Below are 24,874 nucleotides of genomic sequence, written 5' to 3'. Positions count from 1 at the left end.
TGAGGTCCGAAATTCCTTTTCCAACACCCTGAGGGTGTGACGGTGTGATCGAAGTCAGGAATACCAGCGACACTTTTATTTTAAAACAAAACTTTATTGGTAATAGTTTTCAAATATGTTTACAACAGCACACTGTTCAAGAGGAAGTCTCATCCTTCCAGCACACAGGTTGAACGGCCCCCCTTGCCCACCCGGGGCCCCCACCCAGGCCTGAGAGCTCCTCCTGTTTGGGAGAAGTTACAAGAGGGACAAACACAGGGATAACTGGGATAATTTCCCCAGTCGCTCCCCACCTTTCTATTGAGAGAAAAGCACAATCAGACTTGGGGGTGCAGTGAGTGGGGATGCACAGCAAGAGGTGATGGACAGCTGACAGCTAAGCTAGAAGTGAGGCGCCCAGGATCGGGAGGGGCTTCTTATGCGCGGAAGAATTGGCATGAGACCCCTGGAGGGGGGGGGGCCGGGAAGCTAGCAGCACAGGGCGAGGTTCAAAGCCCAGTTCCTTCCTTGACAAGAGTCAGTTGGCTACCCCGGCCTCATCAGAGTGGATTTGGGGAGTGGCGAGAAGGTTTGGGAGGGGTGGGACAGTTTGGAGGGTGGGAGGCACTGGTGGAACTTAATTTAAAAGAAAATTAAAAAAAAAGAAAAAGAAAAAAAAAACTACTAGCAAGCAGCCCTCTGTACATGTGACTAAAATCTCCCTTTCCAAGTAGGACTGCATGGAAGGGAAGGTTGGCTTTTCTGTTCGTCCTTAGTGTCCAGTGCTGGGGTTGGGGTGGAGGCTGAGGCAAATCTGCGCTCCTCTTTCCATACCCTGCCCTTGGATACCCCAGTAAGACTGGGTGTGACTGGAGCTGAGAAATCCATTGAAAACAGGCAGAGAAGTGTGGGGGAGAAGGGGAGCAGCTGATGTTGCCCCTTCCCCATATCTGGCTTTCCTGCTCTCCCTAACCTGGGGGTGTGGAGTGGGTGTTAATTTAGATGCATGGAACTCTAGGGCCCTCTGGCTGTTCGATCCAACCCTCCCACCCCCAACCAGAAAAAAAAAAAGAAAAAGAAAAAATGAAAGAAAACCCATGGGGCACAAGCACACCCCTAAAACTCAGTAAACTCCTTGCCACATTTCTCATTGATGGAGACCCGGATCTCTTCCTCCTCATAGTCGTCAAAGTTACTCGTGTCCCCAGGGCCTTTAAACTTTGGTATGAAGGGAGCTTCCACCTGGAGAGGGATCAAGAATCGCCCAGAGCTCATTAGCTGACCTCACACCAGTACAACAGTAAAGATGAATGGCATAATATTCAGGAGACATTGCTGTGGCCCAGGCCTGTGCTCAACGTTGTCTTCTTTGCATCCCAACTTACCAAATGGAAGTCATTTCCCAGAGACTATTTCCTGCCCAAGACCACAAAGTGGCCAGAAGACCCCAGCATCCCATGTCCAGTCCCTTACCAGCTCCAGGAAGCATTTTGGTGTTTGATCCTGGGCTTTACAGGCCATTCACAAGATCCTGTTGCTGCCTCCTTCCCTTTCCCCAACTCTGGACATGCTGGGAAAAAAGAAACCCACCTTTCTCTGATAGATGGCAATCCAGTCAGTCGTGGCAAACCACTTGTGGTTCTTAATGTCATTGACCCCATTCTTGAGGTTCCCAAAGCGCTTGGTAAGATCCACCTGCAGAAGGTTCCGTAGCAGGTCCTTCAAGTCAGAGCTGAAGTGGGATGGGAACCGCACCTGGAAGGGGGTGCAAATAGAATGGGGTGCTGCTCACAGATTCGGGGGTACAGAATGTTGCTTTTTCCACTTTTTGAGACAGTACCCCCCCCAAAATGCATGCACAGGATATCTCTGAGTAGCCATGGCTTCTGAGTAGGCCTGGCTGTCCTGGAACTCAGAAATCTACCTGCATCTGCCTCCCCAGTGCTGGGATTAAATTTGAGCTCCACCACACCATGCACGACAGGATCTAAGTAGCTAAGCTGGGCCTTGAACATCTGAGTGTGAGAACTTCAGGCGTTTATCACCACACTCTGGCTGGATGGTCCCTGTCTTATCTAACAGTCCTACAGGGAAAAATCTGTTAAAATGGCTTGTAGAAGTGTGGAGGCCCTGGTTTATAATCCCAGCCCTCAGGCAGAGGCAGGCAGATCTTTGTGACTGAGTTATTTAAGGCCAGCTTGATCTACATGGTAAGTTCCAGACCAGCCAAGGCTACATAAAACCTTGCCTCAAAAGAAAGAAAGGAATAAAAGAAGGCTTGTTGTTGGACCAATGGATGGCTCTGCTCTTGGAGAGGACCTGGGTTTGATTCCCAGTACCCACATGGTGGCTCACAACCACCTGTAACTCTAGCCTCAGGGGATCCAATGCCTTTGGCCTACAAGGGTACCTACACTATGTGTGCATACCTACAGACACACAAATATACACATAATTGAAAAACTAAAGTAAATAAAGTGTAAACAGAAATGGCTTGTTGGAGCTAGCCTACTGCGCCGTAGCAGGTTAGTAGCTCACCGCACATAGTACTCTGCCTTTAGGCCCTAGCAGCCATGCAAATAAAAAATATTTATATGCTGAGTCCCCTCTGGGTTAGTTGGTTTAGGAATTCTGGGTAAGGGCCGAGAATCCAATACCCCAAGGTCACAGGAAACAGAACTGTAGGAGGTTTATCTCAAGACTGAAAACTTAGATCCTCATCTAGGGATTCTTCAGCCAGCTCTGCTGAAGTCTGAGGGCTTCTGAAGTAAGGATATTTCCTTTCTCACTCTGCATTCCTTTAGGGCCAGTTCTTCCAGCCATCTGCCTCCAGAGGCTCTGCACATCCCTGTACAGCCTCTGGATTTATACCCGTAAAAACTGACTTCCAGGGCTGGAGAGATGGCTCAGAGATTAAGAGCACTGGCTGTTCTTCCAGAGGTCTTGAGTTCAATTCCCAGCAACCACATGGTGGCTCACAACCATCTGTACTGTGAGATCTGGCGCCCTCTTCTGACCTGCAGGCACACATGCAGACAGAATACTGTATACATAGGGAGGGGAGTAGAGAAAAATGTATAGCTCAATAAAAAACAGTAAAAAAAAAAAACAAAACACCAAAAACCAAAAAAAAAAAAAAAAAAACCAAAAAACAAACAAACCAAAAACAAAAGAACTGACTTCCAGGAGCCAAGGGTGCTAGCACAAGCCTGTCATTCCTGCACTGTGGGGGCTAATGCAGGAAGGTTGAGTGCCAGGGATACATAGTGAGACCCTGCTGTAAAAGAAACAAAACAAGCAGGGTGGTCGTGGTGCACACCTTTAATCCCAGCACTTGGGAGACAGAGGCAGCAGATCTCTGTGAGTTCCAGGCCAGCCTGGTCTACAAAGTGAGTTCCAGGACAGGCTCCAAAGCTACAAAGAAACCTTGTCTCGGAAAAAAAAAAAAAAAAGAAAAGAAAAAGAAAAGAAACAAAATGAAAACAAAACCACAAAAGGGCTGGAGAAAAGGCTCTGCAGGTAAAGGTACTTGTTGCCAAGCCTGATAATCTGAGCCTGATACCCAAGGCCCACGTGGTGGGAGGAGAGAACTATTCCTGAAAGCTGGCCTTGACTCACGAGCTGACGTGGGGGCACAGGCACAATGAATAGAATGTAAACAAACTGAAGGAAAAAAGTAGAGAAAGGAAGAAAAGAAAGGAGGAAGGAGGAAAGGAAGAAAGGGAAGGCAGACTAACAAGAGAAGCAGACCCAAAGGAAGAAAAGAAAGACAAAAGAAAAGAAAACCAACTGGTCCCTGCTACTCCTTTCAAGGGCTGTGTGACCTTGGCCAGGGTCCTTAACCTCTCCAGGCCTGCACCACCACGTCCCAGGGTTCTGTGTGGTGAGATAACGTGATCAGGGCCCGTGGGAACTGTAAATTGCTACAAAGGGGGATTATGCTCAGCCGTGTGTGGTGCACGCCTGTTAACCTAACCCAGGACTTGGGAGGCAGCAGCAGGACCCTGAGTTCAAGGGTGACCTTGATTACACATGGAGCTGGAGTCCAACCTGGGACTCTTGGTTTTTTTTTTTTTTTTCCCCCGAGACAGGGTTTCTCTGTGGCTTTGGAGCCTGTCCTGAAACTAGCTCTGTAGACCAGGCTGGTCTCGAACTCACAGAAATCCGCCTGCCTCTGCCTCCCGAGTGCTGGGATTAAAGGCATGCGCCACCATCGCCCGGCTGGGACTCTTGTTTTTAAAAGAACACAAGGGAATTCCCTCGCTTTCTCCTCACATCATCCATGGACTTCTGTGGTTGGTGCTTTTTTTTTTTTTTTTCGGTTTTTCAAGACAGGGTTTCTCCGTGTAACAGCCCTAGCTGTCCTGAAACTAGCTTTGTAGACCAGGCTGGCCTCAAATCACAGACATCCACCTGCCTCTATCTCCCACGCATCACCACCGCCCAGCCCATGGACTTTTTTTTTTTTTACTAAGCCACCATCTTTGACATTTCAACTTCCCATTTAGTGTTTCTTCTGAGTGACATCCTGGAACAGGTCTAAAATCTCTTTCTCTAACCTCACAACAATCCTCCTGCCTCAGCCTTTTGAATGCTAGGAGAGAAAGCACTTGGCAGATAGATTTCTGTGTTTGCTATCAGCCTAGTCTATATAGTAAATCTAACCTAGTCAGGGCTACAAAGTGAGACCCTGTGTCAAAAAAAAAAAGAAAGAAAGAAAAAAAAAAAAAGAGAGAGAAAGAGAGAGAGAGAGAAAGAGAAAGAGAGAGAAAGAGAGAGAGAGAAAGAAAGAGAGAGAAAGAGAGAAAGAAAGAAAGAGAGAAAGAAAGAGAGAGAGAGAGAGAAATAAAGAGAGATAAAGAGAGAGAGAGAGCGCAGCGGAGCACATGCCCGCGCCCCTGGCTGTGGCTCTTCTCTCCTCTGATGGAGATGCTCATACTTCACTCACAGGCGATGGTGCGTGTGTGCCCAGCCCTGAGTTCCCGAGGTCAGATGGCTGATGGGTGAATGAGGCTTGGAGAATCAAAGTAGGTTTGTCTCCATTTCACCTAGTAGTTGTCGCAGGGCTGGGACCTGGAGCTGGGCTGTGCCCACAACTGTCTGAAGCATATGGAGACTTGGAGCCAACCGACGGCTGATGTCCAAGATGCTGAAGAGAGTGGGGTGACAGCCAGGCTCCCCTGCTAGGTGTGGTTGCTGAACACAGAGCTTGGATTCTCAGCAACCCCCCCCCCCCACTGAGGCTTCCACTTACTTCTCATGGTGCAAACTCAGATGGGTCACACTCCCTTTCTGTACCTCAGTTTCCTCACCTCTCCTACAGGGGTGCCCTTTCTTCACCTGAAGAATGAAAGCTGAGGACACGAACAGGCCTCCTCCTGAAAGGAGCACTGCTGGGCTTGTCTCTGTGACCCAGACTGCTCTGGACTACCACTAAAGAGTGCTGTGCCACCGTGCCAGGGTGACTAAGGAGACCCCAGGTCTAGAAAGGGTATACAGCTACAGCAGGATGAGGTTTGCTGGTATGGCTGGGGCAGACACACAGAACAAGTTTGTTCTGGTCTGTCAGGGCAGCACTTTCTGTATCCAGGGTTCTGATGTGGCTCAGGCTTCCTCAGTTCTGTCAGTTGTGAGACAGATGCTCCAAAGCATTGGTGTGCGAGAGAGAGAGACAGAGAGAGAGAGAAAGAGAGAGAGAGAGAGAGAGAGAGAGAGAGACAGAGAGAGAGAGCCAGAGAGAGAGAGCCAGAGACAGACAGAGAGACAGAGAGAGAGCGAGCCAGAGACAGACAGAGAGCCAGAGAGCGCCACTCCCGACGTGACGAGTCTCCAGGTCATGTCAACAGTGGTGTTCCATGGTGGGCAGGACCAGGGGCACAGCTGTGTGTTTGTCTGTGGTGCTGGGGTATCCATGCTAGGCCACTGCTCTACTACTGAGCCACACCCCTGTTCCTTGATTTTTTTCAGTTTCACTAGTTAGCCCAGGCTCTCTTGGAAATTTCTATGTGGCCCAGGATGGCCTCAGATGCTCCTGCCTCAGGCTCCTGGGTGTTAGGGTGACGGGTTGGTGGGGGAAATGTGGAAGGCAGTTTCGGTTCCTTCCAGGGATGAGCTCCATATCCTGGCCTCACCTTCCCAGAGACGATTTTCTCGTAGATCTGGATAGGCTGGTCAGCGAAGAAGGGCGGGTAACCAGCAGCCATCTCGTAGATGAGGACCCCGAGAGCCCACCAGTCCACAGCCTTGTTGTAGCCCTAGAGCAAGATGGGGTGCCATTCGATGAGGCAAGAAGGTGAAGAGGAGATGATTCCTCAGGGGCAGGGCGGGCTAGTGAGGTGGAGCAGGCCTCAGGGGTGGGACAGGCTGGTGAGGTGCCTACTTTGCTCAGGATAATCTCAGGGGCCAAGTACTCAGGGGTCCCACACAAGGTCCAAGTACGGCCTTTCACACGCTTGGCAAAACCGAAGTCTGTCACCTGTAGGCACAAGAATAAGCAGTAGTAGGTATGAAGAAGGGCTGCAGGCTTCCATGTGCCCGGGAGTGCCCTCCCCCGGCCACGGGCACCTGAATATAGCCCTGCTGGTCGATGAGAAGGTTCTCGGGCTTCAGGTCCCGGTAGATGAGGTCCAGGGAGTGCAGATACTCAAAGGTCAGGACGATCTGCGCCGCGTAGAAACGGGCGTGGGGCTCGCTGGTGGGGACAAGCCAGGAGGGGGTGTGTGGGTGAGCATGACCACATCCGAGTGGTCCAGCAAGTGGGTCTATGTGCCCACAGAGTAAGACAGCCCGTGTCTAGCTAATCAAAACGTAGATTCAAGGCTGGGCATGATGCCGTGCTCTAGTAGTTCCAGCTATGTGGGGGGCTGAGATAGAGGGCTTACATGACCCCAGGATTCCAAAGACAACCTGGGTAACACAGACCCAACCAGTAGTGCAAAAACTGGGGAGCCTGACATGGTGGCACATATCTGTCATCAAGGCACTGGAAGGCAGAGGCAGAAGGACTGATGTATGTCTGAGCCAGTCTGGATTACATTGTGCGTTCCAGGCTGGCCCAGACTACTCAGTGAGACCCTGTGTTAAAAACAACAACAACAACAACAAAACCCGAAGCTTTCCATCTCCTCAGATTCTAAGCTGTATAATTCTATACCAAACTCAGCTAAAAGAAACTCAAGCTGGAAGGCTTAGAGGGGACAGGCGCCTAGGTGAGGAGTCACCTTACCCAAGGAAGCAGTTTTGTCTGATAATCAGAGTTTTAGAAGAAAGTCACCAGGGTCCAGACAAGTGTCAAAACAAAGGCCACTTTGCCAGGCATGATGGTGTACACCCTGAACTCCAGTGTTCCAGAGACCTGTAAGTTTTAGGTCAGTCTGGTCTACAGGTAAGTTCCAGGTCAGCCAAAGTTACATAAAGAGACCCTGTCTCAAAACAAAACAAAAATAACTCCCAAACACCCCATAGGGTCAACCACCAAGGGCTACAGGTCAAGCAAGGCTGAAGCTCACAAAATGAGGACAACTTTTAGAGAGCCCCCAGGGAGGTGAGCGGTGACTCTCAGCAGCTGCCCAGAGAAAGTACCAGAAAGGAAGGCAACCACAGGACAGGAGGCAGCCACACGGAAGGGAAGAGGGCTTTAGAGAAAAGGGAGAGCGCAAGGGACCAGAAAACCATGCTCAGGGCCTGGCCAGCATTCAAAAGTTGACAGAAATGAAAGGGAAGGTCGTGCACTCCTGACTAAGGTAACCCTCACAGTGGCACACAGAGACTTTGCTTTCTGATTTGGTTTTGAAGGTGGTTGCTTGTGTTTGAGACATGGGCTTTTTATGCAGCCGAGGTTAGCCTTGAACTCCTGATCCTCCTGCCTCGACATCCTCAGTGCTGGGACTAGAGGTGTGCACCACCACACTTGACAAGATGTTTGGATTTTAGTGTATACAAGATATATTTATATCTACTTGTTAAGTGACAAATGTATAAAATTTAAAACTACATAAAATTATCCAAATAAAAAATCTTGCTAGGTGCAATGGTGAATTTCTGTGGTTTCAGGAAGCTGAGAGAGAAGAAGAGAGTCAGCCTAGGATTTGAAGGTTAGCCTGGACTACATAGTATGATCTCTCTTCTCTCTCTCCCGTTTCTGTCCTGGTCACTCAGCTTGGCTGGCTGAAACATCACAAATTGCTTAGTATAACAGAAACAAAACGTCACAGGGGCTGAGTGTGGTGACAGCTGCCTGTCACATCAGCACTCAGGAGGCAGGACCAAGAGGATCTCACACACACACACAGAGAGAGAGAGAGAGAGAGAGAGAGAGAGAGAGAGAGAGAGAGAGAGAGAGAGAGAGAGAGCAAGACCCCATCAATAAACAACACACACACACACAGAGAGAGAGAGAGAGAGAGAGAGAGAGAGAGAGAGAGAGAGAGAGAGAAAGACCCCATCAATAAACAACACAAACAAACAAAACAAAATCCCATCAGAACCCAGAGACATTACTTTCCATTTCTAAGCAGACTGGACTCTTCTATGTCCCTGGATAGTGGCCCCTGAGTAGCAGGAGTGGGGCCTGCTTACCTGAACCTTCCGATCCGTCGTAAGTGGGAGAACATCTCCCCACCAGGTACATACTCCATGACCATGTATAAGTTTGAGTTATCCTGTGGGAGGCAAAGCGAGTCAAGGCCCTGTCTCCAGGCACTGGGCCCCAGCTGAAGACCACAGTGGCCTGGAGGGGCAAGCACAAAACCTCAGTAACAACTATCTTCCCAATGGTCCATGCTTCAAGCACCAGGAGCTGCACTTTCTCTGGGAGCAGGAAGAGGCAGCTGCTGCTCTGTTCTCACAGGGGAGAAGGAGAGGACCCGGGCCCTGGCTAGCTGCAGTTCTGGGGTGGCTACTGTTTCAACCTCAGTTTCATCATCTGCCAAACAGGTAAGACAGGCCACAGAATTTGCGGGACTCAGAACAAAACCATGTGGGGCATGATGGTACACAGCTGGAGTGGGCAAAGACTCTGAGACCAGCCTGGGCTGGAGAGTAAGAAGGAAACGCAAGCCCTGCTAAGAACAAAAGTCTGACAGGTTGCCGGAGAGGTAGCTCTGCCTTTCCACACTTACCATGAAAAGAACAGATGGTTATTATGGGACTGGGGACGCGGCTCAACTGTGGAGCCCTTGTCTCCCCCACACAGAGCCCCACATTCCATTTCCAACACCGCAAGAAAAAAAAACAAAATTGATAAGGAGCCATGTTGTACACCTATGATTCCAGCTCTCAGGAAGCTCAGGCAGGAGGGATTGTGAATTCTGGGCCAGCCTAGGCTACATAGTGAAACCCTGTCTCAAAAAAACAAAAACTATGCCAGGCATGGTGGCTCATTCCTTTGATCCCAGCACTAGGGAGACAGAAACAGGCAGATCTCTGAGTTTGAGGCAAGCCTGTGATGTGGGAGAGTCTTCTGTTTGAGTTGATTTCATTGGTTAATAAAGAAACTGCCTGGCCCATTTGATAGACCGCCCCTTAGGTGGGTGGAGTAGACAGAACAGGAAGAGGAAGTGAGGTAGAAGGATCAGTAAGATGCCACACCTCTCCTAAGTTAGGCAGACTGCCGTGCCTCTCCTCAGAGAGATACCAGAAGCGATGAAGCTCCAACCCAAGATGGACGTACGCTAGAATCTACCTGGTAAGGCACCACTTTGTGGTGCTACACAGATTATTAGAAATGGGTTAAAGCAAGATGTGAGTAAGAGGCTGAAAATAATGGGCCAGGCAGTGTTTAAAAGAATACAATTTGTGTGTTGATATTTCGCGTGTAAAGGTGGCCGTGCAGGAACCAGGGCAGCAGGAATGCAGCCCGTCTGCTCCTCACTACAAGCCTGGTCTACAGATCAAGTTTCAGGACAGCCAGGGCTACACAGAGGAACTCTGCCTTGGAAAAAACAAAAACAAAAACAAAATTAAAAACCTATGAACTTCTGTCCAGCTTCTGCATGGGGAACTTCTGGGACAGGCTCTGGTGGGGACAGGCTCTGGTGACTGTCTGAGAGGCATTCCCACAGTCTCTTACGCACCTGTGAGAACTCCTTACTCTTATGACCTCACATAGAGGCTGTGCTGAGTCCCATTTCACAGATGAGAAGAGCAAGGCCCAGTGTGGTCAATGCCTCTCCTGCAGGGCACAGGGAGGCGCAGCTCCCTGGTTGCCGAGTGGCAGTTTGGGTGCCTAGATTGAGTCCGGGTGGTGACTCTGCAGGTCACTCGGCCCGGGGGATCAGGAGGCCATGCCCAGCACGGGCCAGAAGCCACCCTCCACCCTCCTGAAGCCCTGGCTGTGGTCCTTACCTTGAAGGAGAATTCAAGTCTGACCAGGAACGGGAAGTTGACAGCCTGCAGGATGCGTTTCTCATTTAGAGTGTGCTCAATCTGTTTCAGCTTCACCACCTGGAGGCAGAAAAGAGGCGTGGGAGGGGCCTCATTCCCTAGGCTTGGTCAGGACCAGGAATATGGGAGTGGGGGCTATTTCTTTAGCCAGATACCCACGGCCCTTGCGTGGCACACAACCAGGGCAGAGAACATGTGTAGGAGCCCCCAAAACCAGAAGAATCTTGGGGGAGGGAGCCTGGGGCTTACAAAGGCCCCTATCAGACACCTGGAAAAGTCTGGAAAGTGTGTGTGGGGGGGACCAGAGAAGGCTGCCTGCAAGAGTAGGAAACTTAATGACACCAAAGAGACCCCAAAGGCATGGCAGCTTAGAAATCAGTTTTTCTTTTTCTGGTCAAGTTTTTTTTTTCTCTTGTGGTGTCAGACATGGGACCCAGGATTTTATATGTGCTAGATTAGCTCCCGATGGCCGAAACTCTAAATTTATTTATATTTAAATGTTGTGGGCAACCTGTGCATGCCAAGGCATACATGTGGAGGTCAGAGAACAAGCTGAGGAAGTCTGTCCCCCTTTTTCACGTGAGTCCTGGAAGTCAAATTTGGGTCATCAGGCTTGGTGGCACCTTTCTCTGCTGAGCCATGTTGCCAGCGCCCCTCAGCAACAGGCACATGTAAAACAACTGTACCCTGGCATGGTTGTCAGCCTCTGTGCCCTTCCTTGCCTTTCCATGGATTTGTAGGTACAAGATGCCCTGGCTTTGGTGTACACTTGAGAGACTGAGGCAGGAGGATCTGGAGTTCAAGAACAACTTTGGCTACACAGAAGTGCCAGCCTAGGCTACGTGAGATCCTATCTCAAAACACACACACACACACACGCACACGCACACACACACACACACACCGAAAATAAAATTCAGTGCATTCCAAACTACTTAACATGAAAAAAAAACCACAAACTGTTTCACTGTGATCTCTGCATTCAGGAAGACCTCACGTGTGAGGGCAGCCTGGGCTACATACCAAGACCTTGCCTCAAAAACAAGACTGTCAAATTTGATCCAAATCTGGTGAGCTGAGTTCAATCCCTAGAACCCACATGGCAAAAAGAGAGTAGATTCCTGCTGTCCTCTGTCCTCTACAATGTTGCTGTGGCTCTCATCTCCCAGCCCCCAATAAAAAAAAGTAACAAAAACAAAAGGAGCAGCAGCAACTGAGCCTGGTGTGGCAGTGCATGCAGTCTAAAAATCCCAGCACTGAGGAGGCAGGGCAAGCAGGCGCTCAGGGCTAGCCTTGGCTACACAGAATTTGAAGCAAGGCTGGGTGGTAGTGGTGCATGCCTTTAATCCCAGCACTTGGAAGGCAGAGGGAGGCAGATCTCTTAAGTTTGAGGTCAGCCTGGTCTGCAGAGTGAGTTCCAAGACAGGTTTCAAAAACAAAAACAAAAACAACAACAAAAGAGAATGTGAAGCTAGGCTTGGATAGATGACTGGGTCTTTTTTTTTTTTTTTTTTTTTTTTTTTGGTTTTTCGAGACAGGGTTTCTCTGTGGCTTTAGAGCCTGTCCTGGAACTAGCTCTTGTAGACCAGGCTGGTCTCGAACTCACAGAGATCCGCCTGCCTCTGCCTCCCGAGTGCTGGGATTAAAGGCGTGCGCCACCATCGCCCAGTATGACTGGGTCTTAAAACCAACTAACCAATCAGCTTTACATACACTGGTAGCATAGGAATGACTATGATAGATCCACTGTATTAATTGCAAACATAGTTAAAATAAATTCCAGGGATGGGTATGTAGCCCAGTGGTAGATTAACAGATGTGGGTCTTGAGTTCTAGCCCCAGTAGCTGGAAAAAAAAAGAATTTCACCTGTTTCTTTGTATGCTTTTGATGGGCTAGCAAGAAAATGTCAAAATCCCTCTGTTAGGGTTCAGGGGCAGCTCAGTGGTAGGACAACTCCTTAGAATGCAAAAGACCCAGGACCGCACACAAACAGAAATAAACTCCAATGAAGAAATCCTGTGACCCGTGCTGTCAGCATCAAACAGGATCAGAGATCTTCATGGGTCTGGACAGGTAGCTTAGTGGCCAAAAGCAAGTGTGAACGCATTTTGCAGAAGACTAGAGTTTGAGTCCCAGCACCCATGTCAGGTGGCTCACAAATGCCTCTAACTCTATCTCTTGGGGGATCCAATACCTCTAGCTGCCACAAATACCTACAAACACACCAGCAAATGTGCACACACCTGCAGCCACAGGCACACGCGCTCACATACACACACAGTTTTAAGGAAGTCGTTATGGAAGGGTTGAGGGATGGCTCAGTTGGTAAAGTGCCCACGGCAGAAGCATGAGGTCCTGAGTTCAGATCCTCGGCACCCATGGAAAAGCCAGGTGTGGTGGTGTGCACCTACAACCCCAGCACTGGTAGGGGAAGACAGGTGGCTCCCTGGTACTTGGTGGCCAGCCAACCCCACTCCAAGCTTGGTAAAATAAAGTGGAGATCCAGGCGTGGCATTGCATTTCCTTCCAGGAGGTAGAGGAAGGCAGATCTCTTTAGTGTGAGGCCAGTTCGAGGCCAGCCTGGTTTACAGAGTGAGTTCCAGGGCTACACAGAGAAACCCTGGTTCAAAAAACATGATGATGACGATGACGACGACGACGATGATGAACACAGACAGTGACTGAAGACCTGCTGTAGATCTTAGATCTCTACCTCGTACATGCATACACAGACACGAAAACACACACTTGTACATATGCAGTCCTTATGAAAAAGCTGCAGAGTGGCACACGCCTGTCACCCAGGTACTCTGGAAGCAGAGAAAGGAGGATCTCAAGTTTGAAGGCAGTCTGGCTACAAAGCGAGACTCCATTTCCAAACAAAGTTTTTTTTTATTATTATTATTTTAAGGCAGGGTATCACACACACAGCCAGGATGGCAAAGGATTTGCTGTGAGGATGACCTCGACTTCCTCATCCACCTACTCCCCTCCTCAGTGCTGGGATGTTCCCTCACACACAGCTTTAGAATAGAATTCCGTGTGTGTCTGTGTAAGCATTCATGTGTGCACATGCATGTTAAGGATGACCATGGGGAGAAGCAGGTGGGTCTCTGAGTTCAAGGACAGCCAGAGCTACACAGAGAAGCCCGATCTCATAAAACAAAACTATTCTGTGTGTTTGTGTGTGTCCAGGTGTGTATACCGTGGCACGTGTGGAGATCAGAGGATAACTGGGTGCAGGTCCTCGCCTTCCATCTTGTTTAATGGTAGGGCCCCGTCTGCTGCTACACAGGACAGGACGGACGCCGTGAGCTCCCTCCCAGGAGTCCTGATGCGGACAGTGCTGCTGTGCTGGGCTTGGTGTGCAGATCCCCATGCTTGCCTGCAAGGTGACTAGTCCACCAGGGCTATCTCTCCAACCTTCCAACTCGTACATTTCTTTCTTTAAATTCACTTTCTGTATGTGTGTGTGTGTGGTGCATGCTTATGCCCTGACACGCTTGGAGAGGTCAGAGGACACTTGATCTTGGCCAAAGGACAACTGGTGGCAGTGGTTCTCTTCTTCCACCATGTGGGTTCTGGGGACTGAACTAAGGTTTTCATACTTGGTGGCAAGCGCCTTTAACTCACCGAGCCATCTCTCCACTCCCATCCTCTACCGCACTGTTTTGAAACAGCTGGTCAACAAGCCACACACACACACACACACACACACACACACACACACTAATACATTTTTCAAAGAACTTCTGTCTAAGTTCAGTAATGCACACCTTTAATTCCAGCACTGAGGAGGTAGAGGCAGGTAAATCTCTGCCAGTTCAAGGCCAACCCCTGGTCTACAAAATGCTACATAGAGAAACCCTATCTTGAAAAACAACAACAATAACAACAACAACAACAACAACAACAGGAACCGTGTAAACCTTACTTTCTCCAGAAGATCCTGGCTGTCTCTGAACACCTGTGTGTTCGTGTGGGGGTGGCACATGCCCTTATCACCCTTGGGGCTGACAGACTGTGGAGGACAAAGGGACTCACGGGGACACTACTGAGCACAGATGGCAGAGTTTGCAGAGTTCTGGCCTGTGTGTGCAGCAACACTGGGACCCTCACATCCTTTCCCGCTTATTTCATCTTCTGCAGAGGTGAGGATGGAGCCTAGGGCCTTGAGAATGTTGGCCAAGTGCTCTGCCTCTGAGCTGCACCCTAATAGTGGACATTGAAGCACCAGTGGAGATCTTTGTGAGTCCGAGGCCAGCCTGGTCTACAAAGCGAGTTCCAGGACAGTCAAGGCTGGAACACAGAGAAACCCTATCTCGAAAAGCCAGAAAAACCAAACAAAAAACCCACCAGTGGGATACTCACGATGCCTAAGACAAGACGCACACATCCACTTCCCTCTCCCGAGCTCAGCACAGTGCTGCTGAGCAGCTCATCACCTTACCTTCTGCTTGTCCAAGATCTTCATGGCGTAGTGGCTCCCGGTCTCCTTGTGCTTCACGAGCATCACTCGCCCGAAGGAGCCGGTGCCAAGGGTCTTGATTCTATCAAACTGGTCCAACTGGGCTGTATTCTGTGGACAGGGATGGGAGGGCTCAGGGGTGCCTCTCTGCATACTTCTGGGCTGGGGAGTCCCCTATGCCACCGGCAGAGGGGGCCCTGGGGAATGGGTGGAGACGACCCAGGGGACATTCTTCCAGGCAGGGTGGCAGGGGCCAGATCCGGCCTTGGCCTGGGGCCCAGGAGTTGCTGGCAGCTGCATGGTGAGCAGGGGCTGCCAGGTGCAAGGGTACAAATGGGGTGGGGGCCTGGTGATGAGAAGCAGGGAGTCACCGTGGGCATGTTAGAAAGGAATGGGGCAGGGCTGGGTACTGTCTGCTGGGTACTGCTCAGTCTGAGGTGCTTACCTGAGAAGGGCTCTCCCATTTTTTCAGGAAGTCTTCCTTGGCCTTGGCTAGGAACTCTTTCACTGGGGGGAGAGAGAGAAGGTTAGAGGGAGAGTCCCTGCTTCAAGACTCATCAAGGTTTTCCGCTCTGGTGGAAAGTGGGGTGCAGCTGTTTCAAGCCAGAGTCTGATATTTTACCAGTGTCTTTGGGGGATCCTAGAGGCAACCTGGGGAATCTTGATTGGACTGGGGCCTGAGTACCCTTTTAATTACAGAGGTGGGTCCCGGATTCTGGTAACTCCTAAACAGGGCTCACGGAGACACTGGGGCGCACAGGACCAAGAGGCACATAGGCCAGCCCACCCCACACTCCCTAGCACTGACAGACATTCCTTGGCCAGGACTGTGCCAGCTGAGGTATTTATAGCCTCTGATCTGGCTGCTCGTCTGTTGAGGCCAGGCTCTGGTGGAGGCCTGCAGGGGTAGTGTAGCAGGCGCCCTTGGGGGGGCTCAGCTGTCACCTTGGTCCCCGTTGGCTCTGTGCCTGCTTCTGCTGAGGGGAGAGCTCTTGCCCCTGAACTGTTCACTGGGCTGCCTCCCTTCGGGCACACTCCTCCCTGGCGCCTGCAGCATCCTGAGGCCAGCATCTCATTTGCTAATGTAGAAGCTGTCCCTGGTAACTGGCGGGGTACCCACTTCATCCACACTCTTATTTGATCTACCTGACAACCTTCCTTACATCTATCTGTTTTACTCAGTTAACAGCTCAGGAAAATGAGGCCTAATGACAGTTCGCTGCTGCGCACAGCCCCTGGGAGGCAGCTGGGGGACAACTTCAGGACAGTAGTTCAGAGTCGGTCTGGATCCTGATAGGCTATGCGCCTCTAGAAAACTCATCTAACCTTTCTGGGTCTCAGTTTTCTACATGCACACATGGGAGTAAAGCTCGGATCTTGTAGGGTGGTGGGGCGGAAGTCATGAAAGCCAGGTGTATGGTACAGAAATGCCAGCTGTGACGGCTGACAGCTGTGATACTAACCTCAGTAGGCAACTCAACTAAAACCCCAGCAGCTGGAGGCACCTCCGAAGGGCTTCTTTATTAGACCATGCGAGGTGGGAAGACCCACCGTAAGCCCCCACAGAGGACGCGGAGAAGAACCTGCTGCTGTGGCCTGCCTGTCCTCTCTCCCACTGGCAAGGCCATCTGGCCTGCTGCCGAGGTGTTCGTTCCTTTGCTGGTGTCAGAACCTATTTCTTCAGAATTTCATTGCCGACTGAAAAACAGCAGTTGCCCAGGAATCTTCCAGAACTCCAGCACTATTGGGGCTGCTGACAACCAGTCTTAGGCCTGAACAACTACCCAGACCACAGCCTGTGAGCCACTCTAGTAAATAAATCCCATATATAAATATTCATTCTGCCAGTTCTGCTCCTTCAGAGAACTATGGCTAATACTTTTTCTTGACTTTGTTTTCCCTTTGAGACAGGATATCTCTCTATATAGTCCTGGCTGTCTTGGAACTCACTATGTAGACCAGATTGGCCTCAAACTCACAGAGATCCACCTCTGCTCCCGTCTCTGTCTCCTGAGTGCTAGGATTAAAGGCACAGGTCACCACAGCCAGCCCCTCTCTTGATTTTTTGAGACAAGACCTTACACTGTAGAACAGGATGACAGGACACTATGTAGCTCAGGATGGCCTCGAACTCAGAGCAGTTCTCTTGGCTCAGGTTCCCTAGTGCTGCGACAGGTCAGGGAGCAGGGAGGACGGTACCAAGAGGAGCAGGCTTGGAGTAAAGGCATAGGCTTATAAGATCAAGACTTTGGGAGCTGAGGCAGGATTCTGGGTTCAAGGCCAGCCTAGAATGTCAGCAAGAACCTGTGCTGACAGAAGAGACTGGCGCTGTAGCCCAGCGGCAGCGCACTTGACAGCGTGCACAAGGCCTGGGTTCCATCCCAAGCAAGACAACACAAAAGAAAAACCTCAGCTGCAATCCCTGAACTGGGAGGCTAAGACAGCAAGCTCTCACACGAGGCAGGCCTCTGGAGAAGTAAACAAAGGAAGCAAAGGCAATGGGGCTGCACAGCTCACAGCAGGAACTATGTGTAGCCCCCGATGGAGCCCACTTACCTGCTGCCTGCCTCTCCCAGCAGAGCGTGGCATGGGGGTTAGGGAACATGGGCAAATCTGGGGCCCCTCAGCTCCCAGCCAGGATTCAGGGTGCTGACTGGGGTTTTAGTCCCCAGAAAGTGTAGCGCAGGTAACCCAGGAAACGGACAGCCAGGTGGGCCCAGAGGAACAGCTGCAGCCACAGCTGGAAGGTGACATCGTCCTCATGATCACTACTTCCAGACCCCACATCCATCCCAGGTGGCCCTGGGTTCTATCTGCAATCTCCTCTTTGCTGGAGTAACCAGTGTGTCTTGGTAAGGTCTGGGGGTTGGGAAAGGAGTTGGTTGCCACGGAAGCATTTAAAGGCACCTGCTCCAGGCTGGCCAAGATCTGCAGAGGCTCTCCTTGGCAGCGGGAGGTGGGAAGATTCTCTAGAGGGTGTCCCTCTGGCTGGCCTGCCCTTCCAGGGATGCCCATGGTTCCCCGGATGTCTCCCCCAGTGGTGTAGTTTGCACAAAGTCCATGGTCTGGAGTGTTGCCCATGGGCAGGGGTGAAGGAGTTAAGGCCCCAGCCCAGGCACCAGGCACCAGCTCTCCAGAGGTTAAAGAAGCCCCAGAGCTTGTTAATTAGCTGCAAGAACAGCCGGAGAGGAAGGCCTGGGTGGGAAACAGTGGCAAAAGCCACCTATCTTCTCTGAGTTTCCTCTCAGTAAGAAGCCCCCAAATCCTGCTACCCCTGAGAGAAATGGGTACATCTGGGTCTCTGTCTTGTTCCTTTGCAGGGGCGAGAGGGGAAGTGTCCTGGGACGTCCTTGGCCTCTGTCAAACCGTGCCCTGTGCTTGGCTCTGTTCTCAGCCATGAAAAGTCCAAACCGGAAATGAATGGCTAAACTTGGGTGGGGGAGGGGAAGGTAGCGTTAATCATCATCTTCCTTCTTTCCTGGCTCCCAAAGCTGAGAGCTCTACAGTGGCCTTCCTGGGGCTGCTGGGCACCCATGGACCCTTCTGAACAGGAAGTGGACAAGGAGGCTAGCCCAGCAGCTCTCAGCCTTCTCCCATTTGGAAGGGAAGGGTGTCATTGGCCTCCACTCTCTGGATCTGATGTACTGAGAAAACTTCAGATACCTCTAGGAAAGTCAGTGCTACAGCAAGACACGGAAATCACCTTGGATTCAAGCACGAGGGACCCAGCAGCAGGCCAGAGTGCACTACACCGCACCCCCAGTTTGAGGAGGACCCCATCTGGCAGGATTCAGGGTACCAAGCTGGACTATACCCAGGTCTAAGGTGGACCAATCCTCATTCTGGGCTGAATCCCAAAACTAGGTGGGACGACTCCATGCCCCGTCTGAGCTGGAGCTCCACTCCGGAGAGACCATCTGCTTTGGTCTGAAATGGACCATTCATCCCTCTGCTCTTCTCTCTCAGGCCCCCTAGTCCAGGATGTTAAGAAAGGAGGAGTTTCCAGGGATACCCACGGAGTCTACAGATTCTTTCTCTCCACCTGCTCCCCTAAACCTCTATCACAGCCCCTCCCTGACTTAAGGGGCAGACAGTGCCTAGGAAGTTGCTATAGCAACAGGGCTCAGCCTCACCATCGTTGGAGCTGGAAGCCATCACTCAGTCTTTCTCAGGGCACTAGCACACTACGGTGGCTGGGAAGCCTCATAAGAGCTGCTGCACCAGTTTGGCTGCCAGTCCTCAGGGCCCTGCCTGTAGAGGGAGCCAGGGAGTTGTAGGGTGGGAATAGGGTAAGAAACTCAACCTGTAGACTAATCGGTGCAGGGGAGGGCAGATAGAATCCTTCAAACTTCTGTTGGCCTGACTGGACAAAAGGCAAAGCTGTCTGGGAAGACCCTCTTGGGCACCCATACAACTGCCAATGGTAACAAGGGTTTGACCGTTGAGCCTCTACAGGATGTTAGAAAATAAGGCTTTCTATCCAGGAATGTCCTGAGGACATCTTTTCCTCAGTGACTAGACCGACTTGTCACGTGGACTTCTCTGGGGTTCCCTCTACCACTCCTGCCACGTTCCCTGTGGATCAACTCTCTGAGGTGTGTACTAGCTGAGACCTGAGCCCCACTTGGCTATTTGCACTGGCAGCCTCCTGGAACCTGACCTTTTCCCTCTGTCCTCTAGGCTTCTGGCCCATCAACATCCGTGGCATTTTAGGGTGCAGACTCCCCTTATCTTATTCCATACTGGGTTGCTTCTAGACCCTTGCCCTCTTGGTCAAGGAGACAGCAAGCCTTGCCCTGCCTGGGCGAAGCCATGGCAGTGCAGTGGGTTGTAAGATACCTGCTTGGGCCTAGGACCGCTTGGGCATCTTCCCAACCCCAGAGGGGCAGGTATGTGGCAGACGAAATGCAGGTGCCCCCTGCAGGCTGGTGTGGCTACTGCCCCAATCCTGCTTACATGAGAGGAGACCCAGCTTTCCTCCTTCCTCTAAGAAGCTTCCAGGCAAAGGGACTCCCTTTCTCACCCCGTTCTCTCTAGGGGTGAGAAGGATGCCTCCGAAGTCTGACTAGGTCTCAGGAGCAGAGCACAAAATTATTATTATTTTAGTGGTACTGAGGGTTGAACCTAGGGTCTTGAACATTCTATGCAAGCAATGTACCACTGAGCTGTGTCTCCAGCTCTTATTTACCTTTATTAAGTATTTATTATTACTTTTATTAAGATAGCTTCTCATTAAGTTGCCGAGACTATCTTAGAATTTAAGATTCTCTTGCTTTGGCCTCCCAAGAAGCTCCGTCAATAAGCCTGTATGCCACTTCCGTTTTGTTACATTGTTTTTTTGTTTGTTTGTTTGTTTTTGAGACAGGGTTTCTCTGTGTAGCTTTGGAGCCTGTCTTGGAACTAGCTTTTGTAGACCATGCTGGCCTCAAGCTCACACCTGCTTCTGCCTCCCAAGGGCTGGGGTTAAAGGCCTGGGTCACCATCGCCCGGCAGTTACATTGTATTTTAATGTACATCAGAGACTATAAAGGGCAATCTCAGACTGCTATAGCTTAGAACCTGTGAGCAAAAATGAGTACAGTATTTACTTTTTTTTTTTTTAAAGGCCATGTCTCCTTTGTAGCCCAGGCTGACATCAAACTCAGGTCCCTTCTGATTCACAGTCCCTCGCTTGCTTGTTCCAGGCAGGAGTCGCTATGCCTGTCTTATTATTTTTAATTTTCCACATTTATTGCGTATGTACACGCATCCTTGTGGAGGTCAGAGGACAACCTGTAGGAGCCAGTTCTCTCCTTCCACCATGTGGGTTCCAGGCAGACAATTCAAACTGGCATGCTTGGCAGCAAAACAATCTTTACCTGTTGAGCTATCTTGAGGAACACAGGTTTTATTTGTATTTATTTATCTTGATACAAGGTCTTGCTGTCACCCAAGCTAGCCTTTAACTCTTGGGCTCAAACAATCCTTCTGCCTCAGCCTCTTGAATGGCTGGTAGTACCAATATACACTACTATTCAGTTTTGTGGGTTTTTTTTTTTTAATCATTTTAAATTAGGAAAGTATGGCCGGGGTTTAACTCCTGTGGAGGCAGCTTATAAATGTCTGGGCTGAAGGCTGGACATGGTGGCACACGCCTTTAATCCCAGCACTTGGGAAGCAGAGACAAGCGGATCTCTGGGAGTTTGTGGCCAGCCTGGTCTACAGATCAAGTTCCTGGCCAGGTAGAACTATACAGTGAGACCCTGTCTCAAAAAGTCAAAACAAATAAAGGAACATCTGAGTTGAGATGTTCTGGGGTCCCAGAGATCTGCTGGTAGGCAGATCTGGGTGTGAATCCTGCCTGTATGTTGCATCTGCGTCATCTGGAGAAAAATCATCAGAATAAGTGTATCTATGGAGACTATTTAAGTTAGAGCTCTTGGATGCCCGATAAACAGTGGCTGGACTTCATCCCAACAAAACAGCTGGCCAACTCGGAGACTCTGATCTTTTTCTTGGGCTCTTTCCCCTCTGTGGCTCTTAGTTCCTGCTGAATCTGTTTGATATGCTCGAAGCTTTTCTAGCACTATGTTCAACTCTCAAAAGGGCCACTGCAGTAGACAGCCCACTCCCAGGACCATCTACCTCCTGGGGGGGCCTCACCTGCCGAGGGAGCTGGCCCTCCCCTTCCGCCTGGGCCCCTCCAAGCTCAAGTCCAAGACCTTTTTGAGAACTACCCACCTGCTCCTCTGTCATCAAGCCCTCAACTACAAGCACTTGCCTCTCGGTCCCCCGCCCATCAGTGACATGCCAGGCCTCTTAAGGCTGCTGTGCTGTCTGGAAGGCGGGGGAGGGGCAGAAAGTTCTTGGGCTTAGTAGCATTCTGGGGACTCAGATGCTGAGAAGGGCAGAGCTGGTCACAGCCTTCCTTTTGGGGGAGGTCTGACTATTTCTGGGTAACCGAAGGGGTTCTCAGCAGCAGTCCGTCTTTTGCTTGGATTACACCATTTTAAGAGACGCAAGTATTGGGAACAGGGCACAAGACCCTTTCTGAAGGTATTTCAAATACAGAATTCTTCTATTTCAAATACAGTTTCTTTCCTTGGTTAAAAAAATTCAGCATGTTTAGGGATGGGGGCGGGGCGGGGTGGGGTGGGGTGTGGAACACACCTCCCTTTGGGTGAGTCCTGGGTATACACAGAATCCATCTCTCCTCAGCAAACCAAATCATTAGCTGTCACCTATTCCTGGATGGCGTTTCCCTACCCTTGCAATTCCTCCTTCTGACCATCCCAATTCAAGTCGAATGAGCCCTTGCTAACACGACACTTCATTCTCAGCCGTGAACCAGGAGGAGTGAAGCAGCCCCAGGGACTGGGTGAATGACAGACTGCAATTGTGAAACGGCCATTTATTGGGGGGGGGGGGCTTCCAAGGAACCCAGAGCTCAGGACAGGCCAGGAGATGGGAGAGTGCTCGGCCGATTTCCCCCACCCGCAACCCCAGAAAGAGCAATGGCTCTGAGCGAGACCAGCTCGAACTTGGATCTGGAAGCGCAGAAGCAGCTCTCTGGTTCATAAACAGTCTGCCACCCCAGCTAGGGCCAGACGCTTACGGAGGAGGCAGAGTGACAGGATTAGAGGGGCAGAGGGACCCAGAAAGATCTTGTCCCCCATGCCAAGTGACACAGAAGGGGAAAACAATGCAGGAGGTGGCCCTGGGAAACGCTCATGGGGGCAGGGGGGCTTGGAGGTGGGGGCTGTGGTTAGGAAGATCACAGGCAGGGGTAGGGGAAAGATGGCGGGGGCTGGAGGGGGAGGGGTGTGGTCACCAAGTGGCCAAGGTCCCTGCAGAGTGGACCCCAAAGCACTCCCGAGACTGGCAGGAGCCTGGATCAGGGTCAGGCATTGGGGCTTGTGTGGAAAAGGTGAGTGACGAAGTGTGGGGAGGGATTAGAATCTGGGAAAAGGGACTAGAAGAGGAGGGGGTGGGGTGGTGACAGGGCCCCATCTGGGGCCCCGGCGGTCATACATGCAATGGTTGGCAGTGACAGCTGGGTGGGGGGGCACGGCCTTTGCAGTGGGGGATGGTTGGTCATGGGGCACGGGGGCCCTACCGGGGGCAAGGTACTCCTGCGGTGCTTGGACCCCAGCGTGGACAGGCATCAGACAGGGGTGCAGGCGGACAGGATTGGGGGGGCATGTGGGGGAGGGGCCATGCAGTGATGGGCAGAGCACGGGCAGGCCGCACGCAGCGGAGATCAGGGTGACGGCCGGGAACTCACCGCTCTCCTGCTCGCTGCCCTTCTTGGCGGCGGCGGCGTTGCCCATCGCGGCGGCGTCGCGGCCGGGGCCGGTCCCGGAGCTGCGGCGCGGCGGGTGCTAAGGCGGCCGGCGGCCCCGGAGCGCGCTGGGCAGCGGAGGCGGCGGCCCCTGGGGCTGGCTGCGCTGGCTGCGGCGCCACGACCCCCGCCCAGCCCCTGCTTCCCGCGTCTCTCTGCGCCCGCCCGCGGGGGAGCCTCAGCCCAAGTCCTCTGTCCGTGACGCCCCCGCAGCCCGCCGCCCATTGGTTCAGGCCTCCCTGACTGACAGCCCCACGCCGCTGTCTATTGGCCCGCCGAAACCTTCCCGCGCTACCATAGGCTCCCGGGTGCTTGACGCGAGTTGCAGGCGCTCAGCCACTCATGGGTTCGCGAGGCCACAGTCGGGCGGGCGATCACCTGTGATTGGCCGAGAAGCCCTACAAGGCTTGGGGCTCGCCCTGCGAGGCTGCCCATTGGCTGAGACGCGCGGCTCCGGTCAGTGTCAGTCTCGGGGTGAGAGGGCGGGGCAGCTGCGCAGGCTGCGGCCCGGGCAGAGGGCGGGGCGACGGCTGGAGGGTAGCGGGCGGCAGGCGCTCGCTGCGAGGTGCGGGAGGCGGTCCCGGCGCACGCCTGTGTGGCACCGTGAGCGCTGCAGTCTCCCGCCCCTGCCCAGTGCGGCAGCGGCCACGGGCCAGCGGAGGTTGACGCCACGGCGGACCGGCGCAGCGGCTTGTCCACCTGCCAGAGGGGGAGGGGCCGGCTGGCGCCGCGGGTCAGAGGTCGCCGGGCGCCGTTCGGCGTCATTCATAAGGCCTGACGCTGGGCAGCCGTGACCCAGCCAGCTCGGGATTCGCCTTGTTTGCTCTCGCCACAACCGGAGCTGCAAGACGATGCTGGACGCAAAAGTGAGGGCAGGCTGGGAGGGAGGATCTCAATGTCCACCGTTTACTGTGGCTCAGCCCTAGGGCTCTGAAAAGTAACAACGACACTGGCCAAGTACATGACTTCTCGTTCTCAGCACGTTGGTACTACTGTCATACTCCCATTTTATGGACGAGGAATGATCAGACTGGTTCATTGCTCTTAACTCCATTTGCCTGGACATCATTGCCAGCGTAACTTGCCCTCTGGGGACAGGCAGGGAGCCATTCTCTTTCCTTCTGGATGCCGGTCTTTAAATTTTATTTTTATGCAATGCAGCGGTTGAACACAATGCCTATCAGCTGCTAAGCAACGATTTTACTTTGTCCAGGGTGCTCTTTCAAGTATGCGCTGCCAGAACATGGTCAGTGTCCCACTGTGCCACTGACATCGGGGGCCTGAGCACTCTGCTGGAGGGGTCTCCTGCACACTAGGTTGGTGTTCAGAACCCCCACCCTAATAGACTGGATTCTGGTACACTTTCATCTTCCTGCTGCCTGGGGCAACATAAACCATCTCCAGACATGCTAAATGTGCTCTGGGAAACAAAATTATCCACATCCCTATCAGAGAACCTCTGTGGAAGGTGCTGAGGGGACAGTTAACTCTCCCTTGGGCAGTTCATATCAACTTCTAAGCCAGCAACTGTAGGCACTCTTGTTGCTAGGTCAGCTGCAGTCTACCAGTGGGAAAAGTATCTGCCGCAGAGTAGAGCTTCTCTGGATTATAGGAGCTGGCCGAACTGCCAAATGCTCCATTTCTGATTTGGGGAGTTACACCATAGCTAAGTGAAATTATCTAAATTGTGGCGCTGTGTGTCCTTGGGTCACAATGTTGCTCT

At 51.7% G+C, this 24,874-nt stretch overlaps 1 protein-coding gene across 1 annotated transcript; it reads right to left on the bottom strand.

Moving 5' to 3' along the window:
* Window positions 1–73: 73 nt before the first annotated feature.
* Window positions 74–23,242, bottom strand: Prkaca (protein kinase cAMP-activated catalytic subunit alpha). Its single transcript, XM_038312838.1, has 10 exons — window positions 23,095–23,242; window positions 15,277–15,338; window positions 14,814–14,942; window positions 10,324–10,422; window positions 8,557–8,639; window positions 6,544–6,670; window positions 6,359–6,454; window positions 6,111–6,233; window positions 1,570–1,734; window positions 74–1,221 (listed from the first exon to the last, which is right to left on the bottom strand). The coding sequence occupies exons 1-10, from the start codon at window positions 23,138–23,140 to the stop codon at window positions 1,096–1,098; spliced, it is 1,056 nt and encodes a 351-aa protein (XP_038168766.1). The 5' UTR covers window positions 23,141–23,242; the 3' UTR covers window positions 74–1,095.
* Between the last annotated feature and the right edge of the window lie 1,632 nt (window positions 23,243–24,874).

The sequence above is a fragment of the Arvicola amphibius genome, chromosome 15 (genome assembly GCF_903992535.2).
Source record: "Arvicola amphibius chromosome 15, mArvAmp1.2, whole genome shotgun sequence".
Lineage (NCBI taxonomy): Eukaryota > Metazoa > Chordata > Mammalia > Rodentia > Cricetidae > Arvicola > Arvicola amphibius.
This window is presented reverse-complemented; position numbering and strand designations above follow the sequence as displayed.

Excerpts from the sequence above, each read along its gene's own strand:
- Prkaca (XM_038312838.1), bottom strand. The coding sequence starts at position 23,140 with ATGGGCAACGCCGCCGCCGCCAAGAAGGGCAGCGAGCAGGAGAGCG. Across the intron at positions 6,455-6,543 it reads ACCAGCAGGGCTATATTCAG|GTGACAGACTTCGGTTTTGC; the intron begins GTGCCCGTGGCC and ends TTGTGCCTACAG. Across the intron at positions 1,735-6,110 it reads AGAAAATCGTCTCTGGGAAG|GTGCGGTTCCCATCCCACTT; the intron begins GTGAGGCCAGGA and ends ACCCCCTTCCAG.